This window comes from Formica exsecta, unplaced genomic scaffold (genome assembly GCF_003651465.1).
Source record: "Formica exsecta isolate Colony F162 unplaced genomic scaffold, ASM365146v1 scaffold120, whole genome shotgun sequence".
Classification (NCBI taxonomy): domain Eukaryota; kingdom Metazoa; phylum Arthropoda; class Insecta; order Hymenoptera; family Formicidae; genus Formica; species Formica exsecta.
In genome coordinates, this window is record NW_021848537.1 from 1,408,370 (window position 1) to 1,426,366 (window position 17,997).

The 17,997-nt window shown below is 39.1% G+C and overlaps 1 protein-coding gene across 1 annotated transcript in view; it reads left to right on the plus strand.

The window, feature by feature from the left end:
- The window catches only part of LOC115241870 (hepatocyte nuclear factor 6), a 71,609-nt gene that overhangs the window by 11,661 nt on the left and 41,951 nt on the right, over positions 1–17,997 (plus strand). Inside the window, exon 2 of the mRNA XM_029817814.1 lies at positions 1,247–1,354. Within this exon, the coding sequence (XP_029673674.1) occupies positions 1,247–1,354 (108 nt within the window). The remainder of the gene's footprint in view (positions 1–1,246; positions 1,355–17,997) is intronic.

Here is a 17,997-nt window from a genome sequence, read left to right on the forward strand (position 1 = left end):
CGCTCTTCCCAACAAATATTTTTTTGTGATACTCAAGCGCTTAAAATTCATAGAGCTCGACGTGGCAATATCTTTGACGGTCGAATTTATATTATTCGATTATTATTTCATTAACGACGCATGTGGATTCAATGCGAATTTAAGAAAGCACATTTTAATAGAAGTTGAGACATTTGTTATATTTTTGAGTTTAGCATAGATCTCGAAATAATAATTTATAAACTTATATATAATAAATAATAAATTACGAAGATTTTTTTTTATATATACATTAAAGATTTTCTCATATTTTCTTGAAAAAAAGATTAAAATCTCGATGTTTCAAATTTCTGCGCGTTATCTGATATTCCTGCCTTCTTCTCCAATATGTCAACAAACATGATTGATCGGCTCGACAAAGATACCGCCACCGTTAATTACATTTTAGTTTTACTTTAGTTTTATCATAAGTTACATGAATCTTAAGTCAATGTGAGATGCCCTGTCTTATGTTTTATGATTTCTTTCTTGAAATGTGTGTGCTTTTTCCATTTTGTGATCTTGTATTTTTTGTTCCATTGTGCAAAAAGAAAAGAGAGTGCACACATGGGTTCAATCTTAACGAAATACAGCGCCGAATTCTTGTCATTTTCGGGAACGATATCACTACTTTTTTTCGATCGTCGTCCGAATGACTCTTTTTTTTTACACGCCGTTCCTTTTCTGGCTCGCAAAATAGAAACGCATCCTTTGTAATTTAAAAATTCAACGATGTTAAATTCGGAGAATTTCTCCAAATGGATCTTCAAGTAAGAAATTTCCGGTTTCAGAGAGGACATATTCCTAGATGTTTGAATCTTTGAAGTTCTTGATTTCTTAGATTTTTGAATTTCGAGTTCCCGAATCTTTAAATTCGTGACTTGTTAAATTTCTGAAACTTATCGGATTTTCGAATCTTACCTGAACCGTTTTATTCTACTTCATTTTGCCTACATTTGTGCGCGAATCTCGTGCTCCTAAACTCGAGTCGAGTTTCACATAGAGATCGTTCCTTTGACAATTACAATTATATTGTTGTACAATCGTCGTGTCTAATTCGAAATTTGCAAATGCGAGCGAGAGAAGGAAGGGACGGGACGGTAGATTTCAGGAGCAAAAAAACAGAGAAAGAAATTATAAACGCGGGCTAAATGGTTCTCGACGATATCAGATGTAAGACTGATGACAAGTGTAAACGCAAGGTGTGTGTCTATCGGTTTGGTTTTAGCCCTGAGCAACTGCTCTGAGAGCGGAGGTGAGCCGGACGCTATGCTGGACATGCACCATCCAGGAACCGGGATCGACTCGCACCATCCGCAGTTTCACAACTCCTATGGTAATATAAAATTCATCATTAATAATAGTAATTAATCGCTCTCATTAATCCGCGCCACTGTTTCTTCCGTCGTTCTTTTCATTTCTTTCCGTGTGTTTGACATTAAACAATCTTCATCGATAACACAATGAACAAGATACCATCTTCTTATCATTATTATTCATTATCTCATTTCGGATATTTGTTAATTCCGTTTGTCGGATGAAACATTCAAGCGAAATTATAATTTAGAGTGCTTTTAACGTTTCTTTTGTATTTTTCAATCTACGAAAAAGAATAATGCAAACTTCTTCCTATAGTCCTTTAATAATTCTCAAGTACAAATTGGGTCACGAATTTCCATCATTGAACCGAACAAAATTAATAATGACGGCAGCTGTTCGACATGAGACTTTAAAGAGCTCTCTTACTCGGCGTGTTGGGATTGATAGATTCCATCAATTTGGATGTCGATCCGCGGTTTTTCGAGCATTGCCTTAATAGCGTTACCGTTAAACTTGTTTGCGGGAATACGTTATCATGTACAAGAGTAAAGCGGGAAAATGAGAATATCTCGGTGATTTCTCGGCGACGTTATTCGTCGTATCTACAATAATATCGCAGAGTTTCGGAGCGCTCCATAAATTTATTATAAGCATCTTCGCTGTCGAGTTTCCTCGAAATCGTATATCGAGGGAACATCAAATGAACTCGCATATAAAACGCTTGAATTAATTATTAAATTTTTTTCAAATGAAATCCTAAGTCCTGATAAAACGTGATGTCTATCATTTTTCGTTAATTTATCATTTTTATCCTCTTTAGATTTTCCTCGAATGCGAACGAGCGTTTTTTACAAAGTCATCGTCACATTTTACGAGAGTTTAAGTCAGAATTTAAATTTTACATTCAACTTCCTTTTTAATTCGACGATCGAAAGACGGACGGCATAGATCCGAATTTGACTTGCAGCCGAAGCAGGATGTCTCGATGATTAAATGACGAATAGCTCGCCTTTATCCGGCACAATCGAATTAATTAATCGGCCCCTCGCTTTATATCAATATAATCCGTTCTAGTGGATTGTTAAATAATATGCGATCCTAATCGAAGTCTCTTGCGGAGATTCTCAAGAGCCAACAGACGTGAATTTTGAATAAATTCGAGAAGAAATCGCGTCTCTCTCTTTCCTTCTCTCTCGATTACGACACTTGGAACCGATCGGTTCGATAGATTAATTGACGAGACTTGCGATAGATTTTTAAACCAATCCATCGTGATTGAATTTATAGACGTATTTATGGAACTCGATATGCATTTCATGTCTGCACATTTTGCTCTTTGACTAATATTTTCATTCGTTCGCTTAATCAAAAAGATAGAGATCAGAAAGTATTTTATTCAGATCTGATTCCAAAAGTTGGACATTCGATTATAACTTTAAAAACGATCCCTTTTGCCGGTAAAATGATATTTGGGAACGCAAGCTTCAAATTTTGATAAAAAATTGCAAGAATCTATTAAAGTAGAAATTAATAGTCAAAAGGATGGTGAAAAGATGATGAAGATTCGTAAACAAATTTCGTTAAATATTCCTATGCTCATATTACGATTTCATTTTCTGTGAAAAAGCTAACTGCAAATTTATCAAGAATTCTCGGAATACAAGAAAGTTTCAGAACACAACGCGCGGATCGGTTCGTTGGTTTGGATATTATTATTATTCAGCCGGGGAAGATCGCGGGTTTGCTCTCGCGAGAGCGACCGAGTTTTCTGCCGAATTAAGCGGCAGCGAGCGAGTTCTGATCTGAACTTTCGGAAACAACAAATCCGCCGGAGCTCTCGCTGATTGAACGCGGCTTCGTGCAGGGGAACGGAGACACTGCCGAAAACTCGAAAAAAAAAAAATGAAAGAAAAAGAACCAAGGGAAAAAAATGGAGAATCGAGATCGATGCGTCATCGTCCTGAGAGTCCTCGCGAAACGCGAATACACGTCGCAAAAGTATCAGTTGACGGAAAGTAATCTCGCTTACTTGGGCGGTTCATTGAAATCCCACGCTAAATTTCAATCTGACGTGTACAAAAGTCGGGCCCTTTCCCTCCTGCTCCTTCTGTACCCATCTCGATTCGGTGCCTCGAGACTCCGCTATATCGCGGACATAGGGACTCGGAGCTCCAGGCAACGGTCCATTTCCGCTATCCTCATCTTCCCCATTTTCTCTCCTCTCTCTCCGAGGCGGATACGACGTCTGGACCAACGTATGCGTATATACAGTGTGTCCCGGAACCGGGCACTCCCCTCGCGCGGGATCTTGAATAAACTTGCAAAGTTGAATATTCTCAAATTTATATATCGGGTTCTAAATATTTGAACGACGAATTGATATAAACTTATCGAATTACGTATCCCTGGGATTCGCAGATTAAAATTAAAGGGAAAATTTGAAATTTTCATTTATTCCGAATTGGTATAAAATTTTTGTAAAATTTTGTATATATATTTGAAATAATTTGTAAACAATGCAAGACTTGTTATATTCACAAGTTTAATATAATAAAAGCTTAAATAATTAGGCATCTATTGATTAAATTTAATAATAATTTATAAAATTTTATTACAATTTCGTTATCTTTCAGTTAAATAAATTCAGTTAAATTTTGAATGTTTGCATCATTGAATCTTGGAATCTTGGAATTCTAATCACTATTAATTTGCTCTCTTAAGATTCCAGAAAAACAGAAAAAACTTTGAATTTATACATCAATTGAATAATTTTTGAACAAGTTTTTCAGTTTTCAAGTTGATCCTATATATTAATTTCGCAGCTGAAAAAAATGATAATTCTACACACACCCTGTATGTCTATGATATCTCTTCTTCTCTGTCTTTCTTTTCATCTGCCTGAAGTCCTTTAAGGCCCTCTCTCGCCTCTCTCCTATTCGCGATGCATCCCTAACGTCCGTTACCCTCCAATATCGAACGCTGTGGTATCGGTTTATATATATATACGGATAGGATGAATACATTGGGCGTACCTAATTAAATCTGGGGAAAACGACGTTAGATTTTCAATGTCCGCGATAGATAGGGAGAGAGAAAGAGAGAGAGAGAGAGAGAGAGAAAGAGAGAGAGAGAAAGCTTTCTTCCCCTCCTTTTCACGGCATCTATTAAATCCACAACCCTTAAAAGCACGTTTTATTTCGCATACGTCAAAAGTTGACGACCTTGAAAAAAATCTGAGAGATTTTAAATCTCAATAGTATTAGTATATGTAAAGATATGTATCGTATAATTGCTAATAATAATAGTACATCATATTAATCATATTAATAATTAATTATATTAATAATTAATTATATTAATTATATTAATTATATTAATATTTTGATATAAAGAAGGATTGTCCAAGAGATAAAAAAAAGATGACGCGACAGATAAGGACCGTCTTTTTTTAAGGCAACGAGTGCTCTTTTCCTTTCTGCCACCCTCACATGATCCCAAAAAAGGCTCGATTCTTTTTACATGATTTTCGTACGCTTCCTTGACGCTCTCGCGGTTCAAGTATTTATTGTCCGGCGACGTTGAAAGGCTTCGATGAAATGAAACAAGGGGGTGACGGCTGAAAAGAGGGAGAGGGGGAGGGGAGGAGATACGACGGCTTTTGTTCGGCGCGGATTGAAATTTAGCGTAGAATTTCAATGAGAGAGAAAAATAGAGAGAGAGAGAGAGAGAGAGAGAGAGAGAGTCGCCGAGAAGCGCGACGAGATTACCCATCTCAGCTGCTTCGACGTAGAACTCGCTCGTTCCCGCCATGTTGTCTGATTTATGCATGAAAGGGGCGGCATCTCGCAGGCTGGCGCGATCGGCCTTTTTCTTCCCTTTCATTTTTCCCGCCCCTTATTTTTTCATCGCTATCACCGAGTTGTTGTCCGTTATTGGCTGAGCCTCCGTCATCAGAATTCCTCTCGGAGAAATTCCTCTCGATAACACGCATATCACGCACAGGATCCTTTGGATAATTAATATCAGCTGTTTATATTTATCAATTTTTTTGTTTGTCTGTGAAAATAAGATGTCAAAACGCTTCGCGCATCAATGAAGAATTTCTCTTTGTGATAATTACTTAAATTCGACATCTTCAACATTTCTCGAGGTTCCAAAAAGTTCGCATAAGACACTCAATCAAAAGTTCAGAACTTGCGTCGCACTGTAATTACATCACAAGTATCGACGAATGACCGAACGTCACGATTCGTCAGAGATGATGCAAAAAAGTCTTTCCTCGCGAGCGATGACATATTACAGTCACGAAATAATTTTCAGAGATACTCTCGCCGAAGAAACGTAAGGGCGGTGTATTTACTCCGTCTCATTGTCGCAAAAGAGTAAAAGCAAAACGGGGGCAGCAACATTTCCGCCCCTCCTTCCCCAAGTTCGCGATATCCTACGCCGGCTTTATTTTGCGAGGTAAGATCCGGTCCCCCGAGGGCGAGATTCGGCAGGATCTTTAGAGCCGGCTAGATGGGAATGGGCGCCTCCGCAGCGCCCGTCTAAACATCTCCGCGGAGCTAATTAACGCGTTACTAATGAAACTAATTGCTATCCTACTAGACGCGTCTTTTGATCCAACATCGTTTAAAGATTTCGCCGTAATTCGACACACTTGTCTTGTCAGTCGCACGCCCACCCGTGTAATGCACTTTCCGCATTAACTCTCGTCCCCCCCTCCCTCTCCCTCCCCTATCTCCTTCACATCGCGTCATATATGTCGATTTAAATAATTTTATTTTACTATAGATCTCTCAAAGAATTATCTTATAATAGCGTAATTAACAGATTCTGTAATAAACTTGAGCTATGTAAAATAATGTGTGGTTCAGTTACAATATTTTTAATTATTTTTTAATTGCTGCTCTATATGTTTATAAAAGTAAGAATAATCGAAAGAAAAAATTTTGATTTATATCAAAATTTTATTTTCCATTTCAAAATTTAATGGAATAATTTTCTTTGAGAACAATATTTGTTTCATAAAAAATCACACTGAATATCTTATTGATTATAACTTTGTTTCTAATCTTACATTAAGAAGATAGTAAAAATAGGAGAAATATTATAATTTGTATTATTTTATAATTAAGAGTTAAATAAGAATGAACAGACATTTTTATCCGGAGGAAAGGAGAAGAAAAGATTCGTAGAACCTCGTGAGAAAATCGAGGGATGTCCGGCAAAAAGTTTTGGGAACGAAACCGAAGCGCTGCTTAATAAGATCAATTCTTCGATAACAAAGTGTTGTCTTCTCATTCGTATGGGGGTAAGAAACTGGGGGTAGCGGTTAAGTTCGGTGGTACGAGGTGCTTGTCACCGCTTTAAAATCGGTCTCGAAAGTCGCTAATGCCTTTAGAAGATCCTCCGTGTTTTCTAGATATCGAATGAGACGAAGGAGAGAGGGAGATGATTGGAAACTGCTAAGACACAGAGTATCGAATAGTATCGAATAAGATGAAATGTTTTTAACTTTGCAGCTCCTCATTTTCTCATCCATTTGCGATTACTCTCTGACGTAAATATATATAGAAACGATGCTTAAATAACATTTTTTAAATCATCCGACATCTCTCCTAGATATGACAAACATAATTTTTCATCACAAATAGCAAAAATCATGCCAAATATATTTAACCATGCAATTGGCATTTCTGTTCGTATATTTTATCATTATTCAGATTTTCAATTTTTTTAAAAATCAGAACAAAGTTTTTAATAGCTAATAAATGTATGTAGTTATATTTGAAAGAGCCAGTCCCTGAAAGTTGCAAAATATTCCGTAGTCGCGGGATGTCTTTACTAAATCACACCGAAAGTCGGGAAATCGGGGGGGCATTAGTTTATCGGGGACATTCTCGGGAATACATCCTTGATGCCCATCCATTTTCGTCGATTTTCGTCGATTTTCGTCGTCGCGTCGCGTGTGTATAATCCGAGGAACAAACGTCGCAGACGAGATACGAGCGATTTTTCACTCTCGTGCTCCACTAAATAAATGCGCTGGAAGTTCTCGAGAAAGAGAAGTAACATTCATGTATTTACGTAAATCTAGTAACCAATTTAGAACGAAAGAATAAAAACATTATATGATATATTTGTGAGAAACTTTTTTGAACAAAATCAATTTTTTTCAAAATTTGCATCTATTTTCAAAGAAGCGTTTTTTGCGGTTTTTGTCGCGCGAGTGACAGTTCGCGAGGTATTCGGCGAATGTTCTTCGATCAAGTGGCGATTCATTCTCGCCACATAATTTCGCGGAATAAAACAATAGCGCCGAGTGATCCGGATATTGAAATAAATGGACTAATGACCAACCGTTTCTCGAAGAGATATATCAGGTATCAATCAAGATCGTTTAATTCACCGCTATCGGAGGATGCATAATAATACACAAGACCTTTCTCCAGTTGCACACACACAAATGCATTCGGCAATGTCGCGCTTCAACAAACCGATAATTTGATACAGATAGGGTGACGTTCATCATTCTTTTTCGTAAAGAGAGCTAAGTGAGATATCGAAAACGTACCGTCAAATTGATGTGGATTTTTCACGGAATAAGGGGTTGATTAATAATTTCTCATCAACGAACAAGTGAACGAATAGCCAGAAAGAGATCGATCGATAACGCGAGCGTAGATAAATTTGAGAATAAATACTCGAAATCGATCGATCGATGGCAAATTTTCATTCGGACACACATAATAAGTTGTTGCCAAATTTGAAAGAGTATGCGATAGAGAGAGAAATATAAATAAATTATTCTTGACCTCCATCACATACGTGAATCTCATTCCAAAATCTCGCAAATAACGTCCTTTATATTAGCTTTGTTTATACAGTTATACAGATAATTAGTCGAATCGACGATTTTTCACGTATGTCGTGCTCGTGGAAAATGAAATTTCAATGATTGCTGGCAAAGTCAATCAAGCGCGGAATGTAATTATTGCTAAAATAAAAAAGGCAATACGCGTATCGAAAATCACGCGCGTTATTGCAAACTGCGCTATTTTATTAAACAAATCAAACAATTTAATGACGTGTATGTATACAGCCGTAGTTATTTATTGCAATTTGAGTTTAACTTGGCACATGTTTCTTAATAATTTAGATTAATAATGACTGAGATTATTTCGATGTCTACAAAAAAATTTCACAATATTTGAACAATTTTTTGTTCTCTATTTATTAAAATATGTTTTATATGAATTAATATAAAAATCAAATATGTATATTTATTAAATAATATTACTCTTTCGAATCTTTTATTATGCACACAATCGGAAATAATTTTAATTTTTAAAAAATATCTTTAATTATTCTGCGCTCTTTTTTTATCCCAGACTTCCATCCTACAGACGGTCCAGAATATTTTCTCAGATACATCACGAACTCTTTTTCGCAGAGGTGTCCTAATCCGTCAAAGGGTAACGTATTATTTCAAGCTCTCCGCACGTATCCGGCATAACTCGCGTCCGTGTATTTTTATTAGGAGTTATTCCTTATTTTATTCTTTCGCGAACGCTGCTTGCATCAATTCCTCTTTGAATCTTCTCCTTTTTTCTCTTTCTCTTTCAATGTGCTCGGAGGATCGACGTAACGATCCACTTATGGAAAATGCCACGGTAAAGGAAGAAAGGCTCTTGTCGCTCGCAACTCGGACATCATCCCCCGCAACTCCTTCCTTGCTCCCTCACTCCCTCACTCCCTCCCCCCCCCCCCGCTTGCCTTCCTCGGCTGCTTATCCCCGTCGTCACTTCTCGTCCATTCGCTAGTCTGCTTTTTTCGGAAAAGGGAATCCTCTTAGTCTTCTAGTGGCTTCGCCCGCGCTCCAGGAATATGCTTTAGGTTTATAAAATTGCGTCTATATATATTCGCAAGCTCTTCGCTAACAGGTGCGTTTACAGGGTACTCAAAAAATATATATGTCACGGGACACGTTCCAAACGGTTCTTGAGATTCTGCGATTCCGAAATGCCCCCTACTTTAAACGTTCCAATTCTAAACTGTTTATATTCTTAAAAATGTTGAATTCTTAGATTCTTTGAAACTTCGCAAATTTTGAAGTCTGGACTTGCAAATGTTCGTAAATCCCAAGAAAAAGTTTCACTTTGAGAAATCTTTCGATTCCCAGATTTCTCTCCTCCAAATTTTTCAGATCTCTAAAAAATTGACGCAAATGTCCCTCCATCGATTCTATTTAATTTCTTAAATTCCCTGGTTATCTATTATTGACAAGTACAGAATAATTAGAATCCATATTAGATTAATCAGACGATAAAAATTTATCAATAATTTAATCTCCCACTTTTTTGCCGGAGATTAAATTTTTTCTTCCAAAAAATTTGAGCACGAATTGTTAAAGAGAATGATAAGCTCTTAGCTGCGTGTATTTTCTGGCTCACCCGGTACGTACAGTTTTCCGGCGACTACCCTCCTCAAGTCTCAGCCTGTACTTCGTCTTATCGCGAAGTGGCGGCTTATCGATTGGCCGCGGCGGATGCATTGCTTTGCAAAGTGGAAATCGTCGGTGCACTTTAAGTCTTCGTGAAGTAAGCTCTCTCGCGCGGATCGCACAATAAGTATCGGCGCTTTCGCGGACGGCGAAACGCGCGAAGGAGTCACCCTCTTCCCCTCCCCTCCTGTCTCACCCCTTTGACACCACCGAGCGCTCGGGATTTAATGGACAAATCGTGCGATTTGTACGGGGAGAAATCGAATTTCTCGATCGCCGACCAATGATTAATATTCGACGATTTCGCGATCTGCGAAACATTTGAGGAGAGAAAAAAAGCTCGCGTCGACAACAAACGCGAAATCTCAGAAGCGCGCGTTTGCTTAAGCTCGTATTAAAACGTGATAATCCTCGTCCCTCCTCGCGCTCTGCGTACGTTACGGCCCCTTACATAATCAAGACATATTCCGCTTAATAATTTTATGTTGGATAAGAGACTTACGTAATCTCATTAATAACAGAAATCCGCCGCATGCGCCGTTAGACGAGTTATTTTTCATTTCTGACAAGGAAGAGAGAGAGAGAGAGAGAGAGAGAGAGAAATAAAGAGACGCAAATACGGTAATGCTTAATATTTAATTTTCTACGCGCGATTTCAAATATGTACAACGAGTCTCGTAAATCCTTGTTCATCACTGTATTAATTTTATGGAAATAAAATATACTCTTGAGAAAATATTTTGGAAAAATGGAAAATAACATATATAAAGATGTATATCGTCTTTTTTTATTTATAATTAATTATTTTTAATAAAAAAATTGAGATCTAGTTTTTTATATAAACCGAAATAATTTCCATCATAATGCATATGAAATTATAATGTAGTCCATATTAAATAGAGAGGAGATCACTATTTTATACCTCGTTGCAGGATCTGTTTTGGCCCAGTTTTGGTAAAGTAGAACGTTCGACAGATATTAATTCCCTTCTCGATAGGGATTTATTCGCAAACGTCCTGTCGATAGGATCACTGTTCGCCGATATTGGCAGCTGATTTCAAAATTGAAGAAACATCATACAATTCTAATTCATAGCCTCGTAAGTCATTCATCATTCGATCATCTTGTATGACGCGTTTCGCGGGTGACAGCGAAAGAGAAAAGTATCATGTTTCTGATATTTTAAGCGCGTCGATTTCAAAGTTCAATTAATAAAATCGAATCAATAATCAATGTTAATCAATAATGCATATCCAAATAAAAAAAAAAAAAAAAAAAAAAATGTAAGAGAAAAAAAATTATTAGAACCCGATTACACTTTCTCTTTGAAAATTTCTTTCCAAATTATATATTAAAATAATTTCGGGACATTTAAATTTTCTTTAAATATAACGAAAAGATGGAGAAAAGATTAAGGTATCCATTTGTAAAACAATAAAATATTGATTAATTATTCAAAATAGCACCTTATATATATCACTAATTGTTGATCTAATTACAATGTTTCGTATACGTGAGTGAGTTTAACTTTCGCCAGAATATGACACACTTCTTCCACTTTCGGCCAATCTAATTTCCCAAAACACAGCCGCATGTGTTCATAATGATCCCCCAGTCCTAGTCGCGGCCATTTCCAGCCGAAAGGCTGCCTTTAATTAGCATAACCGTCGCATACGGCAACATCGAAGCGTTGCGCTTCCACCTCTCGGCCCCCATTCCCTCCCCCGCCCGACGGTAATATGCACCCCAACTAGTCCTTGAGTTATTGCCTGATCAATAATCTATATGTAGTACCGACGGCACCGTAGGGCGAGCTGCTGTCCGCGTAACCCGCGCAGCAAGCACGAAGCTCGGCGTAAGCTCCCCGTGTTCTGAGCATAGCACAGCTGCGTATCGCCAACGTATAAATCTCGAGATCCGGTCCAGCCCAGCCACCCCGGCCGAGGAAGCGGCGTGGCTACGTCGAACGTTAATTTTTTCACCCCAAAACGGTCTGCTTAAGCTAATATATAGCTAAAAAAAAAGTAGATACTATATTTAAAAAAAAATTATTGTAATCTCAATTTTTTAGAGATCTAGAGATTCGCGAAAAGATTTGAAAAAGAATAAAATTGATTCTAGAAAGAAAGTTGAAACGAGGGGGTGAATTTTTCTCTGCACCGGGGACACATTCGTTTTTGTTTTTTTTTTTCCGTTGGAGGAGTCCTTCCACGTGAATCTTTCAGGATAGCGAGAGATTTTTATATGATATCAGACGGGGGCGATAAACACGCGCGGCGAAGTGGGTCGCGTGAATTTTCCATTGTCATATATATGATACACGCGATGACGGGCACGATTTTGCGCGTCTCGAAAAGCGGACGGTACAAAGGAAGAACAGCGCGATCACTCTAAAATAGTTAGCTCTCCAAAAATACCCCCTCCTCCCCTCCCCCCGTTACCTGATCAATAATCTATATGCGGGTCGCTCGGTGGGGTTGCGATCGGTGTGTGTCCACCACGTAATCGCGCCCCCCCGATTCCCCTGCCTCTTCCCCCCCCCGCGAAATAAATCTTCCGGGCGGCGATCGTTAAAGGAAAAAACCGCGCGATAACTAGCGCCCAGCCGCGAGATGAAAAATGCGTTAAAGTCGCGAGAGAGATTAAAAGTTGCCATGGTGTGTGCATCCTTAACGAGCCGATTCGCCGGATGATTTTGTAAAAAGCCGCCGGGCACACACGACGCAAATACGTGAGATAATTAATCGACGAGATGGTATTTTTGTAGGGAACATCGCGCGACTGCGCGAAAAACAATGACAACGTCGAGATGGGAAAGCATATACGACTTCCATCGATCCGATGCATTAGATCCGGCGACATTCACGCGTATTTTTCTGTATTTTTAAAATGGTCGCGTGAATTTTCCATTGTCATATATACGATGATACACGCGATGACGGGCACGATTTTGCGCGTCTCGAAAAGCGGACGGTACAAAGGAAGAACAGCGCGATCACTCTAAAATAGTTAGCTCTCCAAAAATACCCCCTCCTCCCCTCCCCCCGTTACCTGATCAATAATCTATATGCGGGTCGCTCGGTGGGGTTGCGATCGGTGTGTCTCCACCACGTAATCGCGCGATCACGAAACTCTCGCGGCGGTTGAGCTTCGAGCTTTGAATATTGCAGCGGTAAACGGACCCCCCCACACGACGCAAATACGTGAGATAATTAATCGACGAGATGGTATTTTTGTAGGGAACATCGCGCGACTGCGCGAAAAACAATGACAACGTCGAGATGGGAAAGCATATACGACTTCCATCGATCCGATGCATTAGATCCGGCGACATTCACGCGTATTTTTCTGTATTTTTAAAATCAAAGTTTAAAATCAAAATAAAAGGAGAAAAAGAAAATTATCATCTTCTATAATTTTCGATAACTTCCTTAATTAAGTTTTAATTGTTAATCAAAGAGATGATGTTTACGCGTTCTTCGAAACTACCTCAGATGTGTAAATATCTCGGGATAAAAAAAGTCCTGAACTCTCAATCTTTTTTTTTTCCATTTACCACTACACCTTTGAGTTAAGGATTAAAGGGTTGACAGGTGACACGTGAAAGCAGCGTGATAGTAGTTCGTCGCTTTGCGCGGTTCGCGAAACCGCCGGCGATCAAATAGCGCGCGAATAGAATTGTGCCGGCTCGTGTTCGTGCCAAACGTAAAGCCGCTCCTCCGAATTGCTGATTTCACGAGCCTGTTGAGTATCGAGTCTCGGCGCTTTACGACACGATTGTGATTCTTTTCCTGAATCGCGAGAATTATCGACTGGCAAAGCACAGGCCGAAAGTTTCAAAGAAACAATCCTTCAAAAATTCAAATGTCACATGAAAAAAAAAATATATATATATCTTTATCAATTTATCTATTTTTGTAGATATTATTTCCAAATCGAGAAGACTTGTGTTTAATTAACATATAGTAATTAATATATCACACAAGAGATTTTAATCATAATTTAAATACGCTGCGCAATGAATATGTATTTAATGAAACACGGACCAAATGTCCTCGAAACGCCTAATAATATCCCAATTAAATTTCCCGATTAAGTTGAAGTCGAGATTTCTTTCGACGAAAATATATCGCATAGCACAAACTTAGAAATCACACGTTAAAGCGAAATTCGAGATTTTAATCCGCGACGCCTGCGCTCGAATACAAATGCATCGCCATCATTCAAATGTCGGCTCACTCTCGCGCGCGTGTATTTATTAAAATAAATTATTCATTATTGTATTGTATCGAGATAAAAAAAAATAAATAGAAAAAAATAAATGAAAAAAAAAAAGATTTCTCTAGAACGTCATCATACATGGGCGATAGGCGCGCGAAGCATGACGATTATTAAATGAGACTTAAGAACGCCAACCTAGATACGGAAATAATGAAATTTATTTGCAAAATTAATATAAAAATATTTTTTTATATACTCTTATAATCTCGATCGTGCATTTTTCCTTCCGTCTGAAAATTTATTCGCCCAATTGAGATTTCGCATCTCTTGACCGGTCTAAAATTTCGAGCAAATTCGAAGAACTTGAGAGTCGTGTCTCAAAAATATTTGTAATGTCCCCCGAAAACTGTCGTATTGTCTAAAAATACGGGAAGGTTCAATCACCCCAGATCCGCGCGTCCGTGTTATCATCCTCCCGTTTCCCACGTGTGCGTAGGGGAATACGAAAAAGTTGGTCGAGGTGACTGCAGGAGAATTGGCGGGAAAGCAGGGGCGGTTGGGGATGATGGGTGAGGCGGGGGGAGGGAGGGGAGGGGAGGGGAAAAGGGAGAGTGGTCGCGGAGGGTTAGGCCGGGGGACTCGTATCGAAAATTCCTCGCATTTCGTAGCCGATGACGGGTAGGTACTAATTTCGATAGCCTCGAAAACGTCGGCGGCGGTGCTGGCGGTGAAGGGGCGAGGGGAAAAGGAAGGGATCCACACCACCGGCGTACCCTCCGCCCGCCCGCCCGCTCGCTCGCTCGCTCGCGCGCGCCGGCCCAGCTTGGAAAGAGGCCGCCGCCGACCAGTCCGGTTCTGGTTCGACGCAGTTCGGTTCGGTTCCTAGCCAGTAAGCGGCAGATTAAAGAGAAATGGCTACACGTTCATATTGATTTTTGTCCTCAGTTCGCGGGTTTGCCGTGGGGTGGGTAGAGAGAGGCGAGCGGCTGGATCGGAGGAGGAAAGGGGGGGTGGCAGGGGGGAGGGAAAGGGGATGGAGAACGGTCGGTCGAGGGTGGTCGCCGAGAGGGAGACCACCAATCTTTGCGTCCCCCTCTTCCTCCTCCGCCTCCTCCACATCCTCTTCGCCTTCTCTCTACATATCTATACAGGGTGTTTCTCTCTCTCTCTCTCTCTCTCTTTCTCTTCTTCTTCTCTCTCTCTCTTATCCTCTTGCTATTTCTATCCTCTATCTACCTACCTACCTACCTACCTACCTACCTATCTACCTACCTACCTACCTACCTACCTACCTACCTACCTACCTACCCGCGAGCGGTGCGATTCCACGACGAATGTGTGCAACTAGTTTCCCCGGCTAGCTTTCTGGTACATACACACCTCACCCTCTCCGCTGTTTACACGCGAGCGCGTGTATAAATTCGCCCGGACTCTGGAAATCCGATGTCAGGGACGTTTCCACGGATACACTCGTGCGTCATGTTTCCCATGGTCTTATGCGTGTCGTGAAAAAATGTACAGGTCTTGCTTTCGCACTTCATGTTTCATGATGTACATATAATTATCATGCCAAAGATAACACACTCTTTCCTTCCTTCCGCCCTCTTTCTCCATCGCATCTGCACCCTTCGACTCCCTCACGCCAGCCAACTGTCCGCCCTCTCTCCCTCTTTCTCCATTTCCCCTTTCCTTCTTCCGTTCGCCGATCGCTCCTCTCCTCACCGCCCCATCCCTCCTATCTGCGAGCTCCGACTTCCCTCGCCCTTCCGTCCCCTCTGTCCCTGTTGTCTCTCCCTCTGTCTGTCTAGCCTCTTCGTTTCTCTCTTTCATCCCATCCCGCGCATCCCCCTTTTCACTTCTTCGTTCTATTCGTCCCCCTCAATAGCTTTTTATTCCCCTTTCGTTTCCGTTCTCCGCCTCTCCTTCCCTTCTTCTTACCCGTCAGTCTCGCTCTCTTTCTCGTCTATCTACGCTACCTTCTACTTTCATCCTCCTTTGCTGTTATTTCGAACTCTCTCTCTTTTTGTTCCCTTCGCGTTTATTCCGCGCCCTCTTTCCCCTTCTCCTTGTCAATCTTCGGAAACTTGCATTGGGCCTTTCCTGTCTTTCTCGCACTTCCTGGAAAACTCGTCAAAAAATATATTCTACGACGGCTTATAATACGTCCATTGCCGATGACACTCCAAGGTAAAAGAGAACAATGATACAGAGGTTCAAAAGATGAATAAAAGATGTGACGTCAAATATAAACTACGTTAACGATTGGTCTTGACGAACCTCCAATTTTAAAGAGCCAATGTGTTATCACGCTAAAACGTTATTCGGTTATTGTGAGATTTATAGTGTGATTAATTAATAATTTACTTATCAAAATGAGGCTTTTTTTCTTGTGCAATTTGTAACCAATTCTATGTTTTATTCTTCAATTAATATAATATAAAATAACACATTGTTTTAAAAATTTATATAAAATCTCAAAAAAAAAAAAATACTGATTTTATAATCATATATATACACACACATAAAGAGGCAAAAATTATATAATATAAATTTGAAATAAATTTAATTTTAAAAGCGCAGTTGTCAAGTTAAACATATTCCTTTTTAACTCTAAAATACTTTATGTATTTTATATATATATAAAGACATTAATATTGCACAAATTCTATTCATTTACATATATTTGAAAAAAATGTAAATGAAATGGAAAGAACAAGAGAATTTTACGAAACATATCTGAACTCCTCAAGTATTAGCGTTTTGTGTGGCGTCATCGCGAAGAGTCCGAGGACCGTTGGATAACGAAGTTTTGGTTGTCTGAGAGCTTTCTCGCGGCCTACCGAGAGGTAGAGATAGAGAGGGAAAGACACACGGACACAAAGAAAGTGAGAGAGAGAAATCGATTACTCCTCTCTCTCAAATACCGGAGTTGTGTCGCCCGCAAACACAATTCGAGAGATGTGAGCGGCGACCTTGTGGTTTAAATTCTAACTTCTGTCGTGCCACAGAGTAATACAATTATTTCCGGGACTCGCCGTTCCCGCGGCTGGAAATTGCGCTGACAGAAAATTGGATTCATATCGAGGGACGAGGGAGAGAGGGTTGGAAGATACGATATTGTCGTACGATTGTTATTGCTATAATTTGGCAGGACCTTGAGGCGGCCAAACGTCGACAGCAATCTCGCCTAATTCAATATTCTTCTTATAATTCGATATTTGTGTCAGTCTTATATTCATAAAGTATCTCTAGCAAGTAAAGAGATAGCTTGTAAAGAAAAAGTTTTTCCCAATTATAACCTTTATAAAATATTTCGGGATGACATCATTTTTTAATTCTATAATCATTCAAGTGATGTAATGTGAATAATAAATTTGTAGAAAAAAATTGATAAATTGAGATACATCTTGTATCTTCTTTTCTCTCTTTTTCTGTCTCTCTTATTCTCTCTTTCTGTTTAAATGTTTTAAAAATTATAAATAAATTACAGTCACACAATATGAAATATAATAGAAATAATTGATTTCTTGTACATATAAAAAAATATTTTATGATAATTTTGCATCAAGAAACAGGATTTTGAAAGTTTTCTAAATATTAATTAATTTTTCTAAATATGTTATAAATTTATTAAATCTATTATTTCGTGAACCAATAATTATATTACGACATAGTAGAAAGAATCGTAAATTTTTTTTGTCGCGCTAATTTCTAAAAAGTGCGAGATAGATGGGCGGATAATTGAAGCGAAGGAAAGGCCCACCTTGGGGAGGGGAGGATGGGGGGAGCAAGAAAATAATTTCTTTTTTCACTTCCTGGGAAAGATCTATCGGGCCCCGCAAAACTTGACAAATTTTCAATAAGATTGCTAATTGGCCGGTTATTTCATCCTCCTCAAAAAAAAAAAAAAAATCCGCGTCGCCGGACTCTCG